Here is a 14,511-nt window from a genome sequence, read left to right on the forward strand (position 1 = left end):
TTCCCTGGACGTGATACTCAAAGTACGTCACTGGGGGCCGCATGTAGCCCGCCTGACCTTTACATGAGGCCCCCTGATCAACTGCAGCACTCAGCTGCTGTTCACTCGACTCAGCATTAACATTAAAACAATGTCAAATATGCAGGCAAACCTTTATTTAAAGGTTCATTGAAGTTGAAGAAAGGGAGTAACTAGGTTGTCCTGCACCACTTAACTTTAGGTACACCATTTTCAAAGCCATCCTGCAGCAAACATTAAACAAGCATTTTCAACGCAATAGGTCCCGAATTCACACTGGTTTGAGCTACTGCCATTGGAAATGACAATGCCTTTTATTTTTGTTTTGCGTTTTAAAACCTAAATAAAAGGCATCGTCATTTACTATACTAATAGCTTAAACTCTCACAAATGTGAGACCTATCGCATTGCAATAAAGGGCCTTCTCAACCTCTTGTTAGATTGTAAATATCAGAGGAAGAGATCGGCCTGCGACGTCTTCAAAGTAGTAATAAATAGTGCAGTGAAGATGATGTGCAAGTGTTGTAAATTACACAGACACAAAGTGTGAAGTGAGAGTTACATATGATCCGAGCTATAAACACTAACAAAGCGATCCAACACCTTTTTTCTCTGTATTTACCCTGTCGCGGTTCAGGAGGAAGAGCGAGAGGGGGCGCTGTTTCCTGCCATCTCCATGATTGGAGTGTGCAGTGTCGCATTGCGTAATGTCATTGCTATCTTTGGCCTAATAAAAAACACTCCAGCTGTAGTAGGGCACTGGCTTCACCTTCTAGAGCAGGGCGGGCTGTGCTTTATGGCGGACATGGTGGGAGGGAGGGATGGTGGTGGTAGTATTGGTGGTAGTGGTAGTATTGGTGGTAGTGGTGGTGGTGGTAGTGGTGGTGGTAGTATTGGTGGTGATGGAGGTATTTGTGATGGTGGTATTGTGGTGGTGGTATAGGTGGCTGTGGTGGTGGTATTGGTGGTGGTGGTATTAGTGGTGATGGTGATGTTGGTGGTGGTGGTATTAGTGGTGGTGGAAAGGGTGTTGGTGGTGGTGGTAGTGGTGGTGGTGGTATTGATGGTGGTGGTATTGATGGTGGTGGTATTGGAGGTGGTGGTGGTGGTGGTAATATTGGTATTGGTGGTGGTATTAATGGTGGTGTTATTGGTGGTGGTATAAATGGTGGTGGTGGTGGTGATATTGGTGGTGGTATTGGTGGTGGTGGTATTCATGGTGGTATTGATGGTGGTGATATTGCCTGTGGTGGTGGTATTGGCGGTAGTGGTGGTATTGATGGTGGTGTGGTATTGGTGGTGGTGGTGGGGGTGTCGTTAATAAAATAGGCTTTTGAAAACAACCCGTCAGGTGACTTACAGATGACATGTAACACAGATGTGCTGTTGTCAGCTTCTGCCCATTAGCACAGGATTATATGCTACCTGGAATTCACATGACTTAATTTGCTAATCATTTCTAAATCTATTTTACTTGGGGGGGAGGGGTTGAAATAAACACAAGATAATGCCGGGTTAAAGTGATTGAAAGCAGGCGCCCCTGCTTAAAAAACACACGTGGTTTCAGCTGAAGCAGCGCATGTCCAGCCTGCAGTACGAGATACTCAATAAAGTAGTTAGTGCTTACAGACTAAATAACGGGTCCTGTTTAATAACTGAAGTAAAAGGGACATTCGCCATGGGAGGGTACAAATGAAGACATGGCCGTACTAAGGAGGAGGGACTAACAAGCCTATTAACAAATCTAAAGGCAGTGTTTACTAAAGATAATGACACAAGGCAATGACAAATATGGGAGGAGAGTAGGCGAGGCTTCTCTCCCATATTCTACTACAGCAGTCTAGCAGAGCGACAGCGCATGCGCGCTGGCGCTAGGCTCGACCTACAAATATGATAAGGTTTCTTCAAAAGTTAAAGTGTATTTCATTAACATGCAGAACCATTTCACCTTAGTATATCAGATTATATCAGTGCATTGAGAAGTATTTTTTAAAGTGATAGTTTTCAAATATGAATTTAGAAACATACGTTATTCTTCCACACTGACAACAATGCCATTAGTGAACTAAGAGGGAAGTCAGTTTTTATGTGCACTCTTAGGGTGCCCTCCTGTAATACACAAACAACGTTATAGTTTATTAAATCAAGCACAGAAAGTGCAGCCACATCCTAAAGTCATGTATTTCGAGGTCCTTTAATATGTGCTAATAAAAGAAAAAGGAGAGAAAGTGAAATGAAACAATTCCCTAGGATCACACAGTTGGTAAAGTGCTGAAGTGGAATTAATCCCAGGTTTTCTGGTTTCACATTGTGCACTTCAGGTACTAGGTGTATATGCTACGCTTCCACTATGCCCACCTTACTTCGCATCTCCACCCTGCTGGCATCGATGTGGCCTTCAAAGTGAGAACTTCTTAAGTCGAGAACAAGTTGAGAACAAAGTGATGGTGAATTGTAGGAAAGGACAATCTCTCTTTCAGTATAATAGTAAGATAAATCTACCTTGCAACTAGGATAAACTTAAATATTTAACTTGAAATCCGCTCTTAAACCTCAAATTATAAGTATTCATTATTTAACTTTGAGAAACATTTTTTTTTTATAATGAACATTTTTAGGTTTATCTTTTGCATTTTTTTTTTTTAATAACAGGCTGGAGATGAAGAAAACATTGTACCTCCGAAGTTGCAGAAAGAGATGCTTTTTTCCCTGACGGAACAAAAAAGAGATGCACAAAGTAAGATTTGATCTAAAAAGCTAAAGGAAATGTGTTTCCATAAAGTGTGTTCATTTCTGGTCATTGGGACGTGATTTAGGATGTTAGCACCAGCATGCCATTCTAATAGCCTCCTTGGAACGGGATTGTTACCTTTTACTTTTGATAAGGAATTCATTTTACACATTCATTGTGCACAGATCTCGCAGTTAAATGTCTTACAATAATTTTACGTGTGTCAGGATTACTCCAACCTTCTAAAGCTTCCATTACTTCTTCTTTAACACATTTCACTAAATGATTGCTTTGCATAGAATACTAGAAACTTGATCATCAAACTCGATCTTGGGAGAGTCAGTATATACAACATTCGTTTACATTAATGATGCCTCCACGTACACAGAAACAGAACTCGTGCAATGTTTTAGCCCACATCTTCCCAATTTGAAAATGCATCTAACGTCAGACCAAGAAGCATCAACAAGAATGGCAACTTACTTATGACCTGACACCCCAAACCGTAAACTGTTTTTTTGACATTGACGATATGCTGCTGATTTACACAATACACATTTATCTAATACATGTAATGAAGTGCATGCTACCAGTCATAAGTCATAAGTCATAAAATTTATATAGCGCACTACATACCCAGAGGGTTTCAAGGCGCTTAGGAAGGGGAGGAGGATTATTTGTCAAAAATCCACGTTTTAAGCTGTTTTCTGAACGCTAGGTGATTCTGGGTGAGGCGAAGGTAAGCGGGGAGTGAGTTCCATGTTTTGGCAGCCAGGTATGAAAAGGATCTGCCTCCCATGGTGGTCTTGTTGATGCGAGGTACAGTGGCGAGGGCTTGGCTGGAAGAGCGAAGTTGGCGGGAGGGGGTGTAGAAGGACAGTCGAGAATTGAGGCAATCTGGTCCGATGTCGTAGAGTGATTTGTGTGCGTGGGTAAGCAGACGGAAAGTAATCCTCTTATTGACGGGTAGCCAGTGGAGGTCTTTAAGGTGACCAGAGATGTGTTCGTTGCGTGGGATGTCTAATATGAGCCTGGCTGAGGCGTTTTGGATTCGTTGTAGTTTCTTCTGGAGTTTAGCGGTGGTACCTGCGTAGAGGGTGTTTCCGTAGTCCAGTCTGCTCGTGACCAGGGCATGGGTGACTGTTTTCCTTGTTTCGGTGGGGATCCAGCGAAATGTTTTTCTGAGCATGCGAAGAATGTTAAAGCAGGAAGAGGATACGGCGCTGACTTGTCTGTTCATTGAGAGTGAAGAATCCAGGATGACGCCAAGGTTCCGTGCGTGGTCTGTCGGGGTGGGTGCATTTCCGAGGGCTTCCGGCCACCAGGAGTCGTCCCATGCAGAGGGGGATTTACCTAAGATGAGGACTTCTGTTTTGTCTGAGTTCAGTTTCAGACGGCTTTGTTTCATCCATTCGGCGACTTCTTTCAATCCTTCGTGTAGGTTAGTTTTGGCGGTGCTGGGGTCCTTGGTGAGAGATAGGATCAGTTGAGTGTCATCCGCGTAAGAGATGATGTTGAGGTTGTGTTGGCGGGCGATGGCCGCGAGGGGGCTCATGTATACGTTGAAGAGGGTGGGACTGAGTGAGGATCCTTGTGGTACGCCGCAGATGATTTCAGAGGCCTCGGACTTGAATGGTGGGAGGCGGACTCTCTGGGTTCTTCCGGTGAGGAACGAGGTGATCCATTCCAGTGCCTTTCCTTGGATTCCGATGTTTCTGAGGCGTTGTAAAAGGGTGCTGTGGCAGACTGTGTCGAAGGCTGCAGAGAGGTCGAGGAGGATGAGGGCGACTGTGTCTCCATTGTCCAGTAGAGTTCGAATGTCGTCTGTTGCTGCGATGAGGGCGGTCTCAGTGCTGTGTTTGGCTCGGAAGCCAGATTGTGAGGGGTCGAGTGATTTGTTGGCTTCGAGGAAGGCGGCGAGCTGGTTGTTGACAGCTTTCTCGATGACTTTGGCCGGGAATGGAAGAAGCGAGATGGGGCGGTAGTTTTTGAGTTCGGTGGGGTTTGCTGTTGGTTTTTTCAGAAGGGCGGTGAGTTCAGCGTGTTTCCAGTCTTCTGGGAAGGTAGCGGAGTTGAAGGAGCAGTTGATGACGTCTCGGAGGTGCGGTGCTATGATGGAGTCTGCTTTGTTGAAGATGTGGTGAGGGCATGGGTCTGTGGGGGATCCAGAGTGGATGGAATTCATCAGGCGGATGGTGTCCTCAGTGGAGATTGGGTTCAAGGCGTTAAGGGTGTTAACGAGGGGAAGATGGTCAGCTGATGGTAGGGTGGGTTGGCTTCCGGGTTGGTTGTCAAAGCTGTTGTGGATGTCAGCAATCTTGTTGTGGAAAAAAGAGGCTAGGGAATCGCAGAGGGTTTGAGAGGGGGTGATGTCGTTGGAGTTGGCCGAGGGGTTGGAAAATTCCTTGACGATGTTGAAAAGTTCCTTGCTGTTGTGGGCGTTGTTGTCAAGTCGATCCTTGAATGCTGTTTTCTTGGCTTTTCGGATCAGTTGGTGGTGAGTGCGGGTGGCACTCACCACCAGGAGCTTCATATTCACACACTTTTAAGCAGATCATTAATTAGGCCAACGTAGTCAATATAAAGCACCAACACATAAACCCAGTTAATACTCCGAAGAGTGCCCAAACTACGCGCAGACTTAAAGGTGTCCATTTTACTTACACAACGCTCACTTCCATCTTCAGTGAAACAGTATATTATAGTTATAGAAGCTCTGGTGCACGAGAGAGGAACCAGGAGACAAATGTATTCAGGAAAAACATTGAATATACTGACTGACTGCACCCCATCCAAGTCATACGAGCCTTCTTTCTCCGAAGAGTGGTCTTGTCCTCCATCGGGGCTCTGGCCATCATTTAGTCCATTTATCATATATAAAGTGTTAGTGCTGTGGCTAGGCCGTCCTTTATACTGTAAATCAGTCTAGCTCCAGCCTTGAGTAGTTGCTAGTGTTTGTGTTTTTCTAGGGGTGTGGACCAGGAAGTGAACTACATTTGCATATACAACAACAACATTTCATACCCTTAAAGAAGGATATTGCTGGTTCTGGCCAGGAAGGTTTCCTTAATTTTTCAAAGGCAGCCTCATAAAGAGGCTATATTTCCTTTCACTTTGGTGAAAGCAGGCCATCCTGTAGTGTCAGAAGTGTGACCTCCCTAGGAACTCTCTCCAATCGATTCTGCGCCTCCATGTTCGATAGACCTCGGATAATTGTTTGATGAGAGAGCTTAAAGGTTTTACGTTTACTGCACCTGCTGCCTCCACTCTACACTGGAGAGCTGAGCCGATATCCTTGGTGCGAGGGAAGTGGTTTATTAGATGGTGTAGTTGCGCAACCTCCCTGTGTAATTAAGTCACAATTCTGTGTCCGGTCCAGTCAGGTCCGTTTGTTAAACCTTAGCTCAGTCCTGGATAGTTGTGGCTCAAAGCGATCAGGCTTTATCAAAGGAACAAGTGTAAATCATTAAGAAGTAACAAAAAGAAGAAAACGCAACACTACAAAAATGCAGTATCAGTTTATAAACATAGATTGTATTTTGAGCTTTAAACTGGCAGCTCATCATCAAAAATCCAACAGCGGGGTCAGAAGATAGGAATTTTTAAAGCAACAATAAACCACCGCTTTTCACTAAATGCAGTAAACCTATGTAATTTACAGTGTCTCGCAGTTTAAGTTTAACCACATCCAGCAACTTGAAAATGCTATAGGGGCACTCTTGTGGGGTCCAGCTACGATAAGAAGCCAGACACAGGGACCAGCCTGGTCCAGTTGGTTGTATGACATTATAACACTTTGCTTTAGTATTCATGTTTTTACTACGCAAATGTTTAGGTGCCTACCATTACCGCACAATTAAATTTTGGTACGTTAAAAAGTCATCTACCATGCAAACAGCTAGCATAGAGACATTTACCATGCATACCATTTCATCTATTTATTAATTCAGATTTATTAGTAATTTACGATTGTGTTGTTTAAAGCACAAATCTTTGAAAATGCTTTAATTAGAAGTGAACATGTTGCATTAAACTTTATATTTCACATGGTTAAATAAAATACATCCAAGATGTCGGATCTTGATAACTGAGAGAGACACTTTAGAGACACTACATTGGTATTTAATAAATACCTAGGTACCTTCCTAAAAACCTACTTCTGCATATTTATAAAATACCCACTGCCTCTAACCCCCTATATTTTGTTTTTAAGACTATTATTGTTAACTATTTTTGTTTGCCTGTTTAAAAGAATAAGGTGCAACATTGCCATCTACTGATCAATTTCACGATAAAGTCATATGATGTCAAGACTTGCGTGCCAACATTTGTCTCATTGTACAAAATATGTGGCAAATGCTTTATGATGTAAAAATGTAGGAGTAATGGCTGTTTTCTGATCCAGTTGAACAGTTACCTTGTAGTTTAAGCAGTCCCAGTCTTGTTCCAAGCCCTATAGTCAAACTCCCATAGAGCTGAATGGAGTGGTCATGATGAAAGGAATGCAGGATGCTGAACCGATGTCAGGGGTCTTCCTTTGGCCGCCGCTTGGTCCACAAACACAGAGGGGCAGCTTTGCCTTAGTGGTTGATGTCCCATAAAATCCAGGTGAAGTCCACCACAAAACAAGTTACCAATAGTCTACTGGTCTCGGAGTACAGCAAATCCAGTGGTTCCCTTTAACTTGCAGTAACTTTCGTGCTCAGTGACAAAACTGCACTCTGATGACTCCCCCAGGTCTAGCAGACTTAGGTGAGAATTGTAGGGCTGGCACTAAGTCGCCCAAGCTGCACCTCAGCATCCAGCGACAATGAGGCTTTTTGGTACTTGGCTCGCAATTTAGCAGGCTTCTCACCTTTTATGGTCCTGTGTCTGTTAACAGGGAGTCAGCCAATTGACTATTTGAGTCACGTTTTTTGTTTCGCCTTGGGGACTTTTCCACAAGCAGTAAACCACATGCACAGTCCTTTCATTTCATTATTTATAAGGACTATAGCACATCCACTGAGGCCTGGTCTGCACAAACCAGTGCACTACAAAGTAATTACACTAGTACCTAATAGTCATAAAATGGGGGCAAAAAGTGGGAGTAAACCTGCAAAAAGCCATTGTCTTACACTGGGTGTGACTTTTTTCTCAACATTATGTTGGCTACAGGTTTCTCAGGCCCATTTGTCTCATGGCTTTCATGTTAAGCAACCTCAGGCAAAACCTAAATCATGATGAACACAGAAACAATCAACAGTTAATTAATTCTTAATAAGTTGTGCCACAATGGTTAAAATGAAGACTCCTCAGTCGTACTAAAAAGTAATGGTGACATGGCGTGTGGAGGTGAAGTAACAGTGGGAGGGCTGCTTGAACCCAATCTGTAATTGTACTGAACTGCACATGTATTTATTTGCACTGCCCTACAAGATGCATTATGCTTTCTGTACAGGTACACCCTTCAATGCCATTGAGTGCAGCCTGTTCTCCGCTAACACCCTTGCCCCGATTGTGATCCTCCTCAAAACCTGAATCCCGGACTTGCCAGCACTCTCTCTGGGTAGTACATTTAATATGGAACAGACCTTGTGCCTCCCAGAACTTGAGTTCAGCCAGGGTGTATTGGCCAACCTGTTCCCTTGTTCCACAGTAACTCTCAACTAAAGTAACATTCCAAGTTTCACTCAACTATGGAGTAATGCGCTCATCTCAATATAAAATCTCCTGTTGGGAGAGCCCTTCTCATTTCTGCTGCCCCTGCCCACTCCATCAACACACCAGGCTGCTTGCACACTTCTCTTTTGCTCCCATTTTTTGTGTGCTCTAGGAGTTGTCTGGGTATGCCTGAAAATACTCTAAGCTCCCCATTTGGCAAATCACATATACTATATGTTATATCCACAACCTCTTCAAGTTTAGTGTAACAGAAATTCAAGACCCTTTGTACCAGATTAGTGATTGTATTACTGAACACCAGTGGTTTCAGGCATTACATCTAAAGGAAAAAGGTTCTTTCTTAAACTAGGTCGCTTGCTGGAGACACAGCTTTCACCCTTGGAAACTGAAAAATGTAAGCAAGAATGGATAGGGAAGGTCCATTTTTCCTGCGTACGGTCTGTCCTTGGCAACTCTGACACGACGTCTAGAACAAGCAGGAAGAGAATGGTGGTCATTCTGATATGGTAAGGAGTCCCAATCCATAGTACATAGACATGGAGGGATCCCGACTGTCATTGTGTTTTTATTAGATTACACCTCCACCAACAAACACTAATAGTATGCTCTATATATTCCACAGTAGGAGATAAAAGAGCTCTGTTCCATAAACTCACCAGACTCCTCCTTTTTTCCCCCACCCAGCAAAACACTCAAAGGTGACAACTGTAATTTGGTACAAGACCCATACGTGGAAAATCACGTCACGCATGCCCCAATCAGAGTAGTTGCACTTACTTCAGGATTTGATAGAGGACTTTTCACTAATACACCCATGGCATTCATAACATCCAGGAGACAAGGACAACACGTTCACTTCATCTATTCACATACCCAACTGAAATTGACTTGTACTTAGCAACACATTCCTTGTTCACCAGATTGATGAGCTCAGATATTGGTTCTGGTAGTGTCTCAGATCACAACACTGTAATGATTCACATAGATTTTGGGTGCCAAAACCTACAATGAGGTATCTGGAGGCTCAATGTGTCTTATTACCTACGACAATAAGAAACCTCTCCAGTCATATTTGACGCCATATTTAGTCCTGTAACAGAGCCTTCTAAAGAAACGGGTCAAAACCCTCAAAGACTACAGGCATATGAAACTAGAAAAAACACCTGGAAAGGGGAACATATCGCCACCCGCCTTTACTTTTATAAAGGCAAAAATATCTTGCTACAATATAAGGGATTGAACATAAATGGTCATGGAACGAGAATTGAAAAATACACTTCATCATACTATTAATCATTTTACAGTTTATTAGATCATTCATATATCATATCAAAACTACAATATATTCTAACTAATTTATAAAACAGTAAATGTGCCAAAAACATATATTTGATTTCTTCTTTTTTTCTCTTTTTTCCCCTTCATCCCACAACATTCATTTTGAATCACTCAAACCTCCACATACACAACAACATTTTTAAGGAGGGCCCAAGGGCAAGTTTAACGACCACCAAGGTACATGCCCCAGAAAGCAGTAACTAAACAACCAGTGGTACCTAGTGGTCAAGAGAGTCAATCATCCGGAATCACAACGTAAGTGCAGTGCAGATAACACCCACAGGAACACAACACACCTGTTACTTAAAGTGTAGAATTGGCCAAGTTAGGACTCAAGGACATATGGAAAAATTCCCATCAGAAGCCACACTGTACTGCCCTCTTTTACATCATTTGGGATCTCCTTGCCCAGGAGACTAAACACAACGGCCGGCAGACATTACCTGTGCCGAAATGGAGATGTGAGAGGAGAGTAACACAAGAAATTAATGGCAACTGAAAAAAGCAGTGTAGGGTGAAAAGAAGAGAAAGTGAGTATAAAATTAGGTGAACTGGGTAGAAAATACAATATTTATTAGTGCCTCCCAGTCCCTAAGGCTAAAAGATAAGTGCAAAAGCGGTTTCAGAAATAATAACCGCGTTGAGTAGTGGTCGACATGTTTCAGCATAGATTGAAAAAGATTTTTCATGCATTCCTCAGGACCAAGATTTTAAAACTACTGCTTTTAGTGAAAGGTAAAAGATATCACCTGCAAGGATCAGGTTATGCTCAACCAAGGACTGATATCGCATCGCAACTGAACATAGGATCCACAGAGAAAGACAAACAAACAACAAAAATGGGAGAACATCAGTATTTCATTTTCCCGCGGTTTTTTTAAACAATGCCATATACAACCTAAAAAATACGGTACCAGATCCATATGTATAGAAGGGAACAGATTCCATTATCAACACTCACCCATAAATGATGGTTGAGGAGCTTCACCCCACCTGGCTGCGGCTCAGGTATGAGGAGCACCGCTCTACAGAAGGAGGATTAAATGAAAGAAAAGAGACAATCATCGCTCATTCAGAATCCATCGATGGTGAATGGATTATATCTAAGAACAATCACTGTCTTTGCCGATTATCGTTGGGAAATACGCTGATCAAAAATATAAGACCTGCCTGCTGTATGTTATATACCCCTGCTCGTAGGAAGTCTGGATATTATTGAGTGAGCTGAGACTAAGGTTTATCGCGGTGTGATCTAGACCGCATGGTGTGATAACACACCGAATATGATGTTTGTATGTGATAAAATCAACACATGCACACTGCTTACCTATCCGTCGGTGTCTCCCGACAGTCATCCGAGCTGTCTGGGGGGGGCACCGATTGTGCGACTCGCTTTGTGTTTTATGCAGTTGTTTCTGAAGATCGAGTCACATGACCGGCTACAATCACGTGGTCACAGGTAATGCCGGGAAATGTAGTTCTTGGTACAGGTTGTTGTAGTTCTAATAAATCTAGTAAAGCCTAGCGTAAGTACCTATAGTACGTGATCATTATCGTGTGTCGGGTATACACAGCAATGACAGCAGGGAATATTCAAGGTGTATATCTTAAAGCCAGCGAAATGTGAGTTATTAAAGCGACATCCACGGTATGGGCTCATTAAGTCCCTCCTTATCGCTGTTCAATCTGTAAACCCATTTCTGTTCAATCTTGAACAGAAAGCGGCTGGCATGGACAGGATTCCGGAATGGGTGGTTGTTCTAGAACTGTCCAGTGGAAGTCGTTGGGACCATGCCCCTTTTCTAGGAAGTGTGCGGTTAGGCGGGTCGCTTGTTTTCGACACCGCACTGTGCTTTTGTGCTCCTGGATTCTTGTTCTAACCCTCCTAGTCGTCATGCCAACGTATTGGAGTTTACATGGGCAGGTGATCAGATAGATTAAGTTATTGCTGTTGCAATTTGTGAACCTGGTTTGGATCCATGGTCGGTTGGTGCCAATGTCTACACTTGTGGATTTGCAGGTTTGGGGACATACAGTACAAGCCCCGCAGGGGTGATGGCCTTGAACCGGTGGTAAGTCCCATAGAGTGCCCACTTGTCTGGGTTCCTTATTGCGTGGGCGTGTATGGACTAGCTGGTCCTTTAGGTTTTTTCCTCTTTTATAAGCAAAAAGAGGTAAAGGGATCTCGTCTCCACCAGTTTTTAGGATCGACCAATGTCTTTTCACGATCTTTTGGACTTGATTTGATCTGGTATTGAAGGTATTTACAAAGGTTATGCGGTTGGTTTTCTCTTTAGGTGGCTGGATCTCAAGTAGAGATTCTCGATTGTTGTTCGAAGCCCTCTTTTTGGATTTGCGAATTATTTTCTTGGGATAGTCTTTTACAATCAGTTGTTGTTCCAAGTTATTTGAGTGGTTTTTGAAGGCTTCTTTACTCGAGCAGTTCCTTTGGACCCTCAGAAATTGGCCAAACGGTAGATTGTCCCTTAAGGCGCGAGGATGACAGCTATCATATCTTAAGAGGGCATTGCGCGCCATAGGCTTACGATAGAGTTCAGACTCCAGACCGTTGGCAGTTGCGTTGATTCTCAAGTCCAGGAAAGCCAATGATGTTCGACTGGACTCAATGGTGAACCTTAGAAATGTGTTTCTGGTGTTCAGCCAAGCATGGAAGGAAATTAGATCTTCTTCAGTCCCCCGCCACACCACCAGAATATCATCGATATAGCGCTTCCATACATGTAGCGACTGTAGGTAGGGGTTGTCAGGCGTGAATACATCCTGTTGTTCGACATTATGAACATACAGATTCGCTAGGCTCGGCGCAAAGACACTACCCATGCTGGTCCCAGATGTTTGTAGGTAGGTACTCGATCTTCAGAAACAACTGCATAAAACACAAAGCGTTATCACACCATGCGGTCTAGATCACACCGCGATAAACCTTAGTCTCAGCTCACTCAATAATATCCAGACTTCCTACGAGCAGGGGTATATAACATACAGCAGGCAGGTCTTATATTTTTGATCAGCGTATTTCCCAACGATAATCGGCAAAGACAGTGATTGTTCTTAGATATAATCCATTCACCATCGATGGATTCTGAATGAGCGATGATTGTCTCTTTTCTTTCATTTAATCCTCCTTCTGTAGAGCGGTGCTCCTCATACCTGAGCCGCAGCCAGGTGGGGTGAAGCTCCTCAACCATCATTTATGGGTGAGTGTTGATAATGGAATCTGTTCCCTTCTATACATATGGATCTGGTACCGTATTTTTTAGGTTGTATATGGCATTGTTTCAAAAAACCGCGGGAAAATGAAATACTGATGTTCTCCCATTTTTGTTGTTTGTTTGTCTTTCTCTGTGGATCCTATGTTCTGATGCGATGCGATATCAGTCCTTGGTTGAGCATAACCTGATCCTTGCAGGTGATATCTTTTACCTTTCACTAAAAGCAGTAGTTTTAAAATCTTGCTCCTGAGGAATGCATGAAAAATCTTTTTCAATCTATGCTGAAACATGTCGACCACTACTCAACGCGGTTATTATTTCTGAAACTGCTTTTGCACTTATCTTTTAGCCTTAGGGACTGGGAGACACTAATAAATATTGTATTTTCTACCCAGTTCACCTAATTTTATACTCACTTTCTCTTCTTTTCACCCTACACTGCTTTTTTCAGTTGCCATTAATTTCTTGTGTTACTCTCCTCTCACATCTCCATTTCGGCACAGGTAATGTCTGCCGGCCGTTGTGTTTAGTCTCCTGGGCAAGGAGATCCCAAATGATGTAAAAGAGGGCAGTACAGTGTGGCTTCTGATGGGAATTTTTCCATATGTCCTTGAGTCCTAACTTGGCCAATTCTACACTTTAAGTAACAGGTGTGTTGTGTTCCTGTGGGTGTTATCTGCACTGCACTTACGTTGTGATTCCGGATGATTGACTCTCTTGACCACTAGGTACCACTGGTTGTTTAGTTATCACTCAAACCTCCACCAACAATCTCACTCATCCTGCATCTCCATTCTTACCACTGGAGGCAGAAATTCATATGTACGCCAATATGAAGAACAGGAGCAAGAATAATAATAGTACATAGAACTATGAAAGATTTGCATAAAGGAGAATATTTACATAAGTCCATACAGGCAGACCAGAGTTCTTGTGTATATTTTGTCTCGAGGTAGTTAACTCTGGTAGGAATAGCACTGTTTTATATATTCATTTGTATATTGAAGAGACATTATTTCGTACTTGATTCCTCAAAAAAGTTACAAACATTCCTGTTGCACCATGAAACTGTGCCAACGCTTGTTTCAGTAGGGGCCGATAGTGGAGCCAAAACCTTCCTCAAGGCACACTAGTTTATTTCAATTTTGTAAGAAACGGGGGAGGGGGGGGTAAGGGGACTACCAATGAAGGCACAATACTTGATTTTCCTTGAATAGTCTCACAAGTCTTCTCATATCATAACGTTTTAGGAGAATGGAGCTGAAGGAATGAATCAAAGGATGCCTAATCAGCCCCATCAGGATCCTCCAAGGTTGTTTTGATTCTAAACAATACAGTTGACTAGGGAAGACTAGATCTGGCAGGTGCAATATCAGCGTATCTGAATACTCTTTGGCGTAAAAACGCACAAGCTCTGAATATCCTATAAATGCATAGTCCTTTCCTCATCTCCACGACCCAAAATGGACAATATGGATATGCACCGATGTATACAAGCATATGCACACACACAAAATACTTCTTAGA

General features: G+C 42.9%; 1 protein-coding gene across 2 annotated transcripts in view; it reads left to right on the top strand.

The window, feature by feature from the left end:
- The window catches only part of DENND2D (DENN domain containing 2D), a 637,596-nt gene that overhangs the window by 517,076 nt on the left and 106,009 nt on the right, over positions 1-14,511 (top strand). The window contains exons 10-11 of one of the 2 annotated variants that reach the window (XR_015295991.1): positions 2,671-3,341; positions 5,274-6,240. Coding sequence is in view for 1 of the 2 variants with exons in the window: in XM_086923088.1 (XP_086779214.1) it covers positions 2,671-2,755 (85 nt within the window). In the remaining variant the exon portion in view is untranslated. Of the gene's footprint in view, positions 1-2,670; positions 3,342-5,273; positions 6,241-14,511 lie in introns of those variants that run through there. The other variant, XM_086923088.1, reaches the window with a different exon arrangement.

Source organism: Lissotriton vulgaris, chromosome 5 (genome assembly GCF_964263255.1).
Source record: "Lissotriton vulgaris chromosome 5, aLisVul1.2, whole genome shotgun sequence".
Taxonomy (NCBI): domain Eukaryota; kingdom Metazoa; phylum Chordata; class Amphibia; order Caudata; family Salamandridae; genus Lissotriton; species Lissotriton vulgaris.